Raw genomic sequence first — 13,766 nt, 5'->3', positions numbered from 1 at the left:
AAGCAACTACGACCCTGTGGATCACGGACCCCTTTGGGAGTTGAATGATCCTTTCACACATTTCCGATGGTGATTCATAGCAGTAGCAAAAAAAAAAGCAACTACCAGGATTAGTATTTATGACACTAAAGTTATATTTTAGTAACCTTTCAAATATAACTTATTATCCAGGATAAAAAGAATAAACTCTCCTCTTCAGCAAACTTGTGCCCTGGCTCCCAACACCCAAACTCAGCAGATTTATTGAAATAACAAGGAAAGAAGATGGTTGGGGAATTGTTTTAGGGAGATTTATTTTATTTTATTTTATCATTCATAGTAAATGTGGAAGATAAAAAAGAATTAAATCACCCATAAAGTGACCACCAAATGATAACCATTTTGGATTAAGCCTCATCATTTCGGTTCAATCCCTTCCAATTACTTTCTTTCTCTTTTTTTTTTTGGTACGTGCTCCTACTGGGAACCGAACCCAGGACTCTCTGGTCCGCAGGCCGACGCTCCAACCAGTGAGCCAAACCAGCCAGGGATCTTCCAGTTACTTTCTAACTACATATTCCTTTTACACAGTTGAGATTGCATGATATTTTTAATTTTGTAGCTTTCCCTCCTTCCCATCAGTTATGAAATCATCTTTGTTGTAAGAATTTTTAGGGCTCATTTATATCTCATATTACGGATAGGTCGTATTTATCCTAATCATTCTCCCCTTTTTTGGACATTTAGGTCATTTCTAAACTTGTTGCTCTTCTAAACTATCATGGTCATTCATGAACTTCTCTTTGGGTATCTCTGATGATTTCCTCAGGATAATTTCTTAGAATTTAAGGCATTAAAGATATACTGGCAAATAACCTTTCAGAAATAGTGGGTACCCTCCTTTCGCAAGATATGAAAATGCCTCTTTGTTCTCTTCTCATCATTCTGATTTTTATAATTTTTTATCTTTTCTAGCTTAATGGATCACAGAGTTCCATATTCATTTTTTTATCATTTTTGCGGTTATCCGTGATTTCACAAGATGGTGGCCATAAGTATTTTTCTCTTAAGAATTGTTTTTAGCTTCTGTCTCTTTTTAAAATTGAGACTGTCATCTTTTTCTTTTTCTTTTTTTTCTTTATTGATTTTAGAGAGAGAGGAAGGGAGAGGGAGAGAAAGATAGAAACATCGATAAGAGAGAACATCGATTGGTCTTCTCCTACACGCCCCCCCACTGGGGACTGAACCTGCAATCTGGGCATGTGCCCTGACAGGGTATTGAACTGGGACCTCTCAGTCCATGGGACAAAGCTCAACCACTGAGCCACACCAGCCGGGCTGCCACCAGAATTTTTTATGGAACAAATCAGAGAAGAGACATCATATCATTTCATCCACAGATATTTGAGAACATAACTCTTTTTAAGCATAGCCACAATTCTATTATCATACCTAGAGAAGTTAATAGGAATTCTTAAATTTGTCAAACATCTAGTCCATGCTGAAATTTCCTGCAGTCTTTTATTTTCTTAAAATAGTTATTTATTCATTCTTTCATTGACTAATTAATTGATATTAAAGTCTGTTTCTTTTCAAATCAGGATTCAAATAAGATCCTCCCATTTGACAGCTTCCTTGCTCCCAGAAGTAATGAGCTGTTCCAGGTTTAGGTCAACCCTTCCTGCCTCAGGTTTGGAATCAGCCATGTCTTTAAGGCAGTGGATCTCAACCTGTGGGTCGCGGACCCCTTTGGGAGTTGAATGATCCTTTCACACATTTCCGATGGTGATTCATAGCAGTAGCAAAATTACAGTTATGAAGTAGCAACAAAAATAATTTTATGGTGGGGGGTCACCACATGAGGAACTGTATTAAAGGGCCACGGCATCATGCTCTAAGGAGCGCTGGCTTTTCACATAGATGGTGTTCTAGAACCAGTCTGGAATGCTCATCGTCATTGCTCCAAGGCTTTCTCAGCAGACAGAGCTACGGCAAGGTTAGGACTATTGGGAGATATATGTGGACATATGAATACTGATCACTCAAATTCAGGACTCTGGGGGTTTCATTCAATGGATACCTCTATATCTCCTCTTTTCTACACCAAGAAACCTGGTTCTCATAGGCACAGATCATAACATTACAGTTTTCCACAATCACTCATTTTCTTTATCCCACAACACACACATAGGACAGTCTCAGAAAAATAGTACTACTATCATACTGTCACAATGCATATGATGTCTGCCAAGCATCCTTAAACAACCTGGTTAACTTCGAGGGCTCTATTAAAAAAATTTTTTTTAACTTTGATACAATATACATAACACAAAATTTACCATTTTAACCATTTTTAGTGTCAAGTTCAGTGGTGTTAAATACATTCATACATTCATAATGCTGTGCAACCATCACCACCGTCTTTTCATCTTGTAAAACTGAAATTCCGAACCCATTAAACAGTAACTCCCATTTTTCTTTCCCCAGCCCCTGGCAATCACCCTTCTCCTTTCTGTCTGTATGATTTTAACTACTCTAAGTATCTCATATAAGTGGAATCAGACAGTATTTACTTTTTTGTGACTGACTTATTTTGTTTAGCATAATGTCCTCAAGTTCATTTTGTTTATTTATTATTCTGTTTGTGTCCACATATAAGTAAAATCATATGGTTCTTGACTTTTGGTCTGACTTACTTCGCTTAGCATGGTATTCTCAAGATCCATCCATGTTGTCGCAAATGGCAGTATTTCATCTTTCTGTATGGCCAAGTAGCATTCCCTTGTATATATGTATAACATCTTTATCCCATCATCCACAGAAGGAATGTAAATTGGTGCAGCCACTATTGAAAACAGTATGGAAGTTGCTAAAAAAAATTAAGAATAGAGCTACCATATGATCCAGCAATCCCTCTTCTGGGTATCTACCCCCTAAATTTGAAAACATTTATTCATAAAGATAGTTGCACCTCTATGTTCATTGAAGCATTATTCATGGAGCCAAGACATGGAAACAACTGAAGTGTCCTTTGAGGATGCACTAAATTTTTGTGAAGTTTAATTTCTCTATTTTTAATTCTGCCTTCAGTGTCATACTCAAGAAGCTATTGCCAAATGCAGTGTCATGAAGCTTTTGTCTTAATATTTTCTTCTTGGAGTTCTGTTGTTTTAGATTTTTATATTTATGTCTTTAATCCATTTTGAGTTCACTTCTATATATGGTATTAGGTAAGGATTAACTTTTATTCTTTTGCATGTGGATATCCATTTTCCTGGTACCAGTTTTCCCAGTCTTTGAAAAGACTGTCCTAGGGCTGTATGTTTTTGGTCTGTACTGGTGATGCAAATTCAAATCCCATACCCTCATCAAAGCAGGACTGGGTTCACAGATTATCAGGGAAGACAGGGTTTTTGCCCACAGTGCAGACTGAGACAGTCTCCTAGATGTCTTTCATGCCAGCAAACTCTGCTTTCTTCACCTTTTCATCGGCAGCACTTGGAGAGGCCCAGCTCCGTGCAGGGACCTTGGCATAAGCCCTCTCACTGCCTTTTCTTCCAGAACACTTGTGGTTATTAAAGCCCACGAGTCTCATCTCTACAGAGATTAGCAAGTGCCCTACGACCAGCTGCGGCTTTAGAACTGATTTACTGCTCTGTATATATATATTTTTTTTCTTTTAATTTCCAGACCCTGGAGATTTCCTTTACTTTTCTACAAGTTCAGCTATACGTTTTAAAAGGATTCTGTTCTGTTTTATCCAGATCTTTTACTTCCCCCCAGATTTCCAGAGATAAAAGTTCTACTTCATTTTTCTGTTCTTTCTTGCTCAGTAGTGAAAACATTTAAAGCTGTCTAATTTTTATTTCTGAGAATGGCTCCTGATAAATTCTATGGAATTTTATTAGTAGTGATCTATACATTCATTTATTTAAGAGGATTTTAATTGCTACTTGGTGGAATTTTTTTCTGTTTAAATTTTATCACTCATTTATATTTTCGTTGCATTGTGGTTTGATTTGTGCAATCTGACATATACCCAGTTTTGTAAAGCTTCTGTGGATGTTTGCAAAGAATGTGTAATCTTTGTTTATATTCTCAAAAGTGAAAAACAATTGATAAAAGTAACATTTCTCCATTATTCCTTAATTTATACCCTGTTTCCTTTCAGCCCTCCTCTAGGGTCTAGCCTCTTTTGTTTCCCATTATAATTTTAGGAATGATTGATAGAAGTGTAACATAACTTTAAAACTATTTCTGACCATTCAAAACATGTTTCCAAAAGTCTGTTAATAATTAACTCTCATCTTCTTCATATACTTAGGTGGCCAAGACATTTTTTTGACAGAAGAACAGAAGAAATATTATAATGCAATGAAAAAATTAGGATCTAAAAAACCTCAAAAGCCCATTCCAAGGCCTCTGGTGAGAGCAATTGATTGATTCTAAATACACAGCTCCATAAATAAGTAAATAAGTAAATAAATAAATACACAGTTCTACAAAGTGGTTATGAGGAACTCAGATGTCTACACTGCTGTTCTTCTTTACATTTAAAATCTACAGACATAATCCAAGAACTCAATAAAAACCCAGATACATTGGTGTATGGCTCAAGTCCTTAGGAAAATTAGGCACTCATATTCAATAGTAAGAGTCTGAGCAATAACTTTAATTTGCTTTTTTAAAAATTTTTTTTCTTTATTGATTTTAGAGAAGGAGGGAGAGGGAGAGAGAGATAGAAACATTGATGAGAGAGAACATTGATTGGCCGCCTCCTGCACATCCCCCACTGGAGATCGGGTCCACAACCTGGGCATGTGTCCTGATCTGGAATCCAACTGGCGACCTCGGTGCATGGGTCAACGCTCAGTCACTAAGCCATACTAGCTGGGCTTAACTTACTTTTTTAGTGAGCACACAACAGGTGCTTGGTATATATATATATTGCAATGATGTGAATTTAGTAGACTTTTTTTTTTTAATTGAATTCATCGGGGTGACATTGGACCATGCAGGTTTTAAGTGTACAACTCAACAAAACATCATCTGCACACTGCATTGTGCGCCCATAACCCAAAGCAGTTTCCTTCCGTCCCCGTCTCCTCTCCCTTTGCCCACCTCCGCCTAGCCCCCAAGCCCCTTTCCCACACTGTTGTCTGTCCCTATTAGCAGACTGTTTTAACTTCATTTTGACCAGTTTAAAATGTAGTTATAATACGTTTTGTCAACTTCTTCTGCTGTGAAGTGGAGGCCATGCACACTTGCTTTCACTTCACGAATGTTTATAGTGAACTTTCTGTGTCAGGCACTGGCAGACTTTCCTGTAAAGGGCCAGGCAGTGAATAGTTCAGGCTTTGCAGGCTGTATGGGCTCTGCTGTTTTATTTTAGCAGAACATCATCCCATCACATCAAAGTTATGTTGTTACTAAGAACTTTTTTATTTATACGCTTTAAAAAATATGTTTTTATTATTATTTTTTTTTTTTAAAGAAGAGAGAGATATCGAAACATCAATGTGAGAGGAAAACGTCCATCAGCCTCCTGCACGCCCCCTATTGGAAACTGAGCCTGCAACCCGGGCATGTGCCCTGACTGGGAATCGAACTGAGACCTCTCAGTCCATGGGATGATGTTCAATCCACTGAGCTACACTGGCAGAGCAATACATTTTTTTGTTTTAAAATAAAATGAAAGCTATAAGCCTACAGCTTAAAAACCAAATTATTTAATTAACTGTAAATGAAAATATGTACAGAAGAATTTTTTCCCTTTAAAAAGAGTCTGTGCATTAAAAAAAATTTTTTTTTTCTTTATTAATTTTGAGAGGGAGAAGGAGAGAGCAATAGAAACATCGATGGGAGAGAACATTGATTGGCTGCCTCCTGCATGCTCCCCACTGGGGATTGGACCCACAACCTCGCCAATGTATCCTGACAGGGAATCAAACTGACAACCTATTGGATGCATGGGTTGATGCTCAACCACTGAGCCACACCAGCCAGGCAAGAATTTGTGCATTTTTAAAGAAACAGCTGTAATAGTAAGAAAGATTAAATTCTATTGTATATGCTTTTTTTATTTATGTGATTTCATCCTTACAACTCAAAGTGATCTGTGATTCTTTTTCTGTTTTTTTCTCAGATCAAATGCCAGGGTCTTGTGTTTGACCTGGTCACAAACCAGTTCTTCGACGTCCTCATCATCGTCTTAATTCTCCTCAACTCGGTTTGCATGATGGCCGAATCATATGGCCAGGGTGCTGATGTGACCGCCACCCTTGAGTATCTCAACCTGGGCTTTGTGGCCATCTTCACAGTTGAATGTCTCATCAAAATCTTTGCTTTGAGGCAGTACTACTTCACCAATGGCTGGAATTTATTTGATTGTGTGATCGTGGTCCTTTCTATTGTTAGTAAGTAAAACCAGCAGCCAAAGGGGTTTTAATCTGAAAACCAGAAGTAAACTTGTAAATCTTATTATTTGGAAGTACGTCTCCAAACTATCCACAAAGCAACCAATGAGGCTTAATGTAATTTCTGAAAACAAAGATGTACTAATGCCATTCTTTACAGGGAAGTTGCTAGGAGATGCAGAGTAATTCCCATTTGCTTGACTGTTGACACAGTTGGAATAGAGAGCTCTGTAATAATGTAGGTCTTTTATTCAAAGGAGATAGACAAAATTAAGGTGACTTAAAAGTTTCCATGGGGAAGCCCTGACTGATTTTGCTCAGCAGTTAGAGTGTTGGCCTGCGGACCAAAGAGTCATGGGTTTGATTCTGGTCAAGGGCACATACCTTGGTTGTGGTTCGGTTTCTGGCCCTGGTTGGGGTTGTGTGGGAGGCAACCAATCAATGTGTCTCTCTCACATCAGTGTTTCTCTCTCTCTCTCTCCCTTTCCCCCTCCCTCACATTCTATCTGAAGATAAATGGAAAAATATTCTCTGGTGAGGATTAAAAAAAAGTTTCTGTGGGGATACCTGGTTAATCCGGTAATGGAGTCAAAATTCTACCTTTCCTGTGCAACTATAAGCCCGAATGAACATTTTATAGTTTTAAGGACTTGGCATTTAGTTTCTATGTTTTTCTTTAGTTCAAAATCCATGGATGTCAGATCACAGTTATTGTGCCCGTGACATTGTCAGGCCTTCCCCCACCCCCTGTACAAGGCCCCTGTGACCCGCCCTAGGCTGGGCTTCCACAGGTGTGGCCAAGGCCAAGCAGCACTTTGTCTTCACTCTGTGCCCTTTGCCAGCTTCCACCGCAGGGTGAACTGTGCTTCTGCCAACTGCTTGGGCCCCGCTCACTAGCCAGCCTCACTCTCAAATCAGTGTGTTTTCCCTAACCATAGGTACGATTAACTACAAGGTTTATGAAAGAAGAATGTGGGGAGAGGGTTATTGTCATATATTTTTATTCTTCATGGTAAACCATTGAGTTTACTCCAGGTTGTTTAAGCCTGCTGTTAACTAAACCAATAATTTGACTTTTTATAATTGTGTGAAACTGCCCTGGGGCCCTTCTCATAGTTCAAACAGCAGTGCAGACAATAAAAACTGATTTCACAGGTGGAGGTTTTTGTGCTATTTCAGAAAGGATCCGTTAAACAGATATGTTGGGTCAAAATATTTTGGTTCCTATCACCTCTCTGGCAGCAGTGAAGTATTCCAGAGGGCAAGGAAATGGCACAGTTCATCGGCTGTTCTGGTTTCTAAGCCATGAAGTTTATGTAGATCAAGTTTCTCAGCAGATCCTTCCATGTGCTTACAGTTAAGTAGGCCTTTAATCTTTCTTAGTCCTAATCAGAGATCCTGATGAAACTGACAGAAGCAACTATGTTAGAAAACAGTGGTAGGGCGAGTCTGCAGCAGCCTCCAAGCCTGTGGGGCCCTTTCTTCACGGTGCAGAGAGCAGCTCATTCATTCCACTGCCCACCGAACTCCTGCCAGGCTGTGCCAGGCGTCACACAGTTTGTGGAAGCATCCCCGACTCTGCCCTTCAAACAATCCTTAAGCAATTGCGGTTACACAGCATCGCGCTGGATAGCATTTTGCTCCAGTGGTTGAGGAAACATGCAGACTGAGCCCAATCCTATTCAGTGTGGCCAGCGCTGTGCATGCCTTTGCCAGCAGGTCTGCCAGGTAGCACTTCGCCTCTACACTTTCTCAAGCTCTTTCCTGAGCTCTGAGAGAAACACCAGACAAGAGTGAGTCAAGTGAATCACTCTGCGGGAGCTAACAATCCACTTGTTAAGACCTACTCACCTTAAAGAGTCAGAAAAAGATAAGAAATTAATTGAACACCAAAGTTCACAGCACACAGATGAGTCGAGCTCAGAGAGGGAGGACTACTGTGGACCTGATTGCTTGGAGAGCGGTTCGTGGAGGAGCGGGTCTAGAGAGCGGGTGCTTAGTGAGTCCACCTCTCACCGGCGGGCTGCCCAGCTGAGCTAGGGATTAAACTGCTTTGGCCCCGGCCAGTTTGGTTCGGTGGTCGGAGCGTCAGCCTGCGGACCAGTGAGTCGCGGGTTCAATTCCGGTCAAGGGCACGTGCCTGGGTTACAGTTCTTCCACGGCAGGGTCATGAGGGGGGCAGCCAGTCGATGTGTCTCTCTCAAGTCAATGTCTCTCTCTCCCTCCCTCCCACTCTATCTGAAGATGAATGGAAAAATGCCCTCAGGTGAGGATTTAAAAAAAACAAACTTCTTTGGCACAGTTGGGCATGTCATGAATTAGTTCTGTAGTCATTCAGTGACGGCAGATAGTCCTGGCTGTCCAGCACCCCTGAGGATCTCAGAGGAGGCCAGAGCAAGGCACGTCCACAGGCAGGCAGCCCCAGCCATTCTCTCTCACTCGGGCCGGACGTGCATTGTCTTCAACCTGTTCCACTTGCCCTCAGAGTAAGCAGCGAGAGAGCAGGGTGACATTTCAGGCTAAATATCAGGCAGTTTGCAGAAAGTTTTGCTTGAGATGCCATTTCTGGGATAGCTACACAACAGAGAAAGTACCTCCAGTTTAGTCCCTTAAACTTTTTGAGTTTGGACTTCAGAAGTCCTTGGAATTCACATATTAACAAATATAAGAGAAACACAGCAGCTGTAGCCCAAAGATGAGCATTCTGACACCACCTCCAGCCCTGACCTATGGCAGGCTGTGTTCAAACTTCTTCGTCCAGATGAGAACCTGTCCCCTTAGGGAAATTTGAGGTTAGGGGTTCCACAATTTCCACTGATAGCTTGGGCTCCAGCCAGCCTTCGTTAGCAGAAATTTGTCTTTGCACTCCATCTGTCGTTTCTCTGTTTGCATCCTGTACAGCCAATAAATGTGGAACACTATTATATTGTCACCCCATGATTAACTTTAAGTAACCAAAATAGACAATGTACTTCAAGTGCATGAGATAACTCACAAAATAGCCTTTCATAAGCTGCATTTTCTTTCCTTTTTGGGTCTTTAATATTTTAGACATCCTATCCCATCTAAAGTAGCACCTAAAACTGTATGGCTCTTGGAAATTATTTTCCAAGTTAAGGCACAGATAGATACTTTCCCTTATATGGCTAAAGAAAATTCTTCTTTTTGTGCATACATTAAAAAGTATTGATGAAAGGAAGACAAAGAACCCAATTTAAAAATGGGCAGAGGAACTAAATAGACACCTCTCCAAACAGGACATACAAATGGCTAAGAAACATATGAAGAAATGCTCATCATCACTAATCATCAGAGAGATGCAAATTAAAACAACAATGAGGTATCACCTCACACCTGTCAGAATGGCCGCCATCAACAAATCATTAAACAACAAGTGTTGGCGAGGGTGTGGAGAAAAGGGGACTCTAGTGCACTGCTGGTGGGAATGCAGAATGGTGCAGACACTATGGAAAACAATATGGTGTTACCCAGAGACGTGGGAGTGGGGTACAGACTGACAATCCCCAGAAGAGGGGGTTCTGGGGGAGAGATAAACCACAGAACTTATATGCATGTATGCATGAACAGTGGACATGGACAACAAACTGGGGATAGGGCAGGGAGGGAGGGGGAAGGGGGAATCAGTGGGGGGAAAAGGAGAAAATCTGAAACAAAAATTAATTAATAAAAAAATAAATAAAAGTTCTATGAAAAATCAAAAAATAAAAAAGAAGTAAACATGAAAACACGGCTCTAACTGTTCATCAAAGGCACAGGCATTTGATCAGGTACACATATATGACTGGGGGTCCTGATTTCTGCATAAATGCCAAATTTGAGTTTCCAGGATTTAATGACAATTTCCAGGGTTTTAATAATAGAGACTCCAAAGGTTTGTTAGACTTCAAATGTCCTTAAAATGTTTTTTAAGTTAAGTGTAAATGAATAAAAAACATATGCATTAAAAAAAAAAAAAAAGGTATTGATGAAAGTTGGTCCCACTAAGATTCGAAGGCGAGAGAGACAGGCTGGGTTTGAAACCGGTGTGCTTGCTGGAAACTGACCGGCTCTTCTCCTTCTCCTAAGGTACAATGGTTTCCGCCTTGGAAAAGAGTGATCACATTCCTTTCCCCCCGACGCTCTTCAGAATTGTTCGCTTGGCTCGGATCGGCAGGATCCTGCGGCTTGTCCGCGCAGCGCGGGGCATCAGGACCCTCCTCTTCGCTCTGATGATGTCCCTTCCCTCTCTGTTCAACATCGGCCTTCTCCTCTTTCTGGTTATGTTTATTTATGCCATTTTTGGTATGAACTTTTTTGGCGGAGTGGAGTCAGACTCTGGCATTGATGACATATTCAACTTCCAGACGTTTGCAGGCAGCTTGCTCTGTCTCTTCCAGATCACCACCTCAGCAGGGTGGGATACCCTCCTCAACCCCATGTTGCAGTCGGAAAACAAAACATACTTCTACACACAGCTCCCGACCATAGCCGTGACCTACTTCGTCAGCTACATCATCATCTCCTTTCTCATTGTTGTCAACATGTATATTGCTGTGATTTTAGAAAACTTCAATATAGCCACTGAAGAGAGTGAGGACCCTTTGGGTGAAGACGACTTTGAAATGTTCTATGAAGTCTGGGAAAAGTTTGACCCAGAAGCAACACAGTTTATCAAATATTCTGCCCTTTCTGACTTTGCCGATGCCCTTCCCGAGCCTTTGCGTGTGGCCAAGCCAAATAAATTTCAATTTCTAGTCATGGACTTGCCCATGGTGAGTGATGATCGCCTTCACTGCCTGGATATCCTCTTCACTTTCACCACCAGGGTCCTCGGTGACTCCAGCGGCCTGGACAGCATGAAGGCCATGATGCAGGAGAAGTTCATGGAAGCCAACCCTTTCAAGAAGTTATATGAACCCATCGTCACCACCACGAAGAGGAAGGAGGAGGAGAGATGTGCGGCCGTTATCCAGAAGGCCTTTCGAAAGTACCTGGTGCTGATGAAGAAAAACAAGTGTGCCTTGGAGGACGGGCCTCATCCGCTGCCCCAGACGCTCTGCAATGGAGACTTGTCCAGCTCTGGGGTGGCCGAGGGCAAGGTCCACTGTGACTGAGCCCTCACTGCCACCCCTACCTCACAGCCTCGCCTGCAGCCTCAGCCCCAGGGATCCACAGCTCCGTGCAAACAAATGGTGGACTCGCGGAACTGGCTATTCCGTTTCTTCTCTGGCTGAAAGAAGTGATATTTCAAGGTTCACTTCAAATGGTTGTTACACAGCTGTGAGATAAGGCTGCCTGACTGCCATGGGCACTGTTTTCATGAGGAGGAAGACACGAGAAGGCTGCACGGGGCACACTAACATCAGGACCGAAACACAGTTTAAACTATGTCAAAACAAAACAAGAAATGCAAAAAACACATTAAAACTTTAAATGTGTTTTTCCATATGTTTTGAGGTACATTATCCAATACCTTTGTTTAATGTTTTCCCCAATGCAAGTATGTGGCTTGTCACATAGAGTTCTTTTGCATGCTAAGTAAAAGTTCAAATATGCCAATAAATAAATAGCTCACTGTAGATATTTTTACCAACATTAAATATTTTGAGTTTACTTCAAACCTAAAAGCATGATCTTGACTTGTCAATTATTACCATATCTTTCACCAGCTACAATCTGTTATATATATTTGGATAAATAAATAAACCAACAAATAAATGAGACTTTCATTTTGCATTTTGTTCAGAGAGTACACTAAAAAGCCTCTTGTTCGGCGGTTGTGTAAGCAGTGGTTTAAATGTGGCGCATTGCTTGGAATTAAAGATGGAAGCAAGTGGTATACTGATAAGGGTTTAACAGTTAGTTTTTCAGGAGGAAAAAAAAAGCAAGCCAAGATTTGTAGCATTTACTGATCTCTGTGGTGAATACTTCCATCATGGCTGATTTCAAGCTCCCAACATGATGCTTCTGAACATGGACTTGGGAAGAAATGTCTGCCATCGGGCCTCGTGAGCTGGCCCGAGCTGGCCCCAGCACATGGCTGGCTGGAACCAGTAAGAAAGTCTCACTGGACTCTGGTTAAAAAGCCACAGTGGGCACCTTCGGCAGAGAGAGCACTCTCTTAGCAGTACCTGTACCCCAGGATAGGGACGCCAGGGGACATCCCTGTTAGCTGCTAATCTTAGCCATGTGATCAGTCCTCCACCTAGTTCTGGCTGGGTGTCTGCATGAAATGCAGCTCAGAGAACAACCCAGGTCTATCAAGAGGGCCTGGACCCAGGGTTAGTCTAGGACCTCCTTAAAAACTGGAGACCAGAGGTCAAATAAGACATTAGGCTGCCAACCCCCAAAGAGACTGGACTGAGGGCAAAGAACCCACATTGTGATCATCTAAGTGTGGAGGAGAACCCTGCAGAAAGACCCTGGAATCCTCTACCTCAGACAGCCTGGAGGAGCTGATGTTTCTTTCAGTCTGAGGTCTGACTGCTCCTGACTGTCCAGTGGAGGGGAGGCCAGTGCCGGGCACTGTGGCGCACTGAGGGGTGATTATTTTCAGTGTATATGAGATCTAACTGAGACTCAATGTATTCATGTCCAGGGGCCCGAGTTTCCTGAGTTTTGTAGGCATACTTGCACTCTGGAGTATTGGCAAGAAGTAGTAATCTCATTATCTAATCGTTGTCAATATCTAATTCTTACTTAGCAGCTGCTGGGCACCGGGCACTGGCTAAACATTTGTCATGGATAATCTCATTTGGTCCTCGCAATAACCGGCACTCACCTGGTGGAGCCTGAGCCTTGCTGCTGTGCCAGGGGTGGGGGAGTGGGTGCCCCAGAAGCAGTAAACCTTTGAGACACAGCTACGGGGGCTCCCATGCAGGGTTGCAAGGGCCTGTGGGAAATATCGGTTCTAATGTTATGGCCAGTTCTGTGTGAGGCACTGGAGATGACCTGTGTCTTCCATAGAAGATGCCTCTGATCATGAACTCTGCGTGTTTTACAGATCCCTACCACATCTTCTGAAAAGGATGACTGGCCATCTTCCCAGTAGGGTTACCTCCTGAGTGGAAGTAGAAGAAGATCTGGGAAGAGATGGTCATGCCCATTCCAGATGATCATTTAGGGGCTCAGATAGGATAGAAGCCTTGGCCCTTCCCACAGACACCTGTTCACCTCCAGATGGTCCCCTTCTGCCAGGGCTGGCTTCCTAGAGTCAGCTCCAGGGGGAGCACCGGGTCTGCTTGGCTTTCGCAAGAGGATGCATCGTACTTCCTTCGCTAGATGGCAGCAAAGGCCCCACCATGTTCTTTTCTGAGCGCACACAGCATTTGCGGGCAACGAGCTGGAAGTCTAAGGGGAGCCAAGGCAGGA

The 13,766-nt window shown here is 42.1% G+C and overlaps 1 protein-coding gene across 1 annotated transcript in view; it reads left to right on the top strand.

Moving 5' to 3' along the window:
- The window catches only part of SCN11A (sodium voltage-gated channel alpha subunit 11), a 76,359-nt gene extending 64,850 nt beyond the window's left edge, over positions 1–11,509 (top strand). Inside the window, exons 24-26 of the mRNA XM_036266499.1 lie at positions 4,304–4,404; positions 6,125–6,395; positions 10,482–11,509. Of these exons, the coding sequence (XP_036122392.1) occupies positions 4,304–4,404; positions 6,125–6,395; positions 10,482–11,509 (1,400 nt within the window). The remainder of the gene's footprint in view (positions 1–4,303; positions 4,405–6,124; positions 6,396–10,481) is intronic.
- Positions 11,510–13,766: the final 2,257 nt, after the last annotated feature.

The sequence above is a fragment of the Molossus molossus genome, unplaced genomic scaffold (genome assembly GCF_014108415.1).
Source record: "Molossus molossus isolate mMolMol1 unplaced genomic scaffold, mMolMol1.p scaffold_m16_p_18, whole genome shotgun sequence".
In the NCBI taxonomy this organism is placed as follows: Eukaryota; Metazoa; Chordata; class Mammalia; order Chiroptera; family Molossidae; genus Molossus; species Molossus molossus.
Note: the sequence above shows the minus strand (reverse complement) of the source record. Positions and strands in the feature narration are given on the sequence as shown.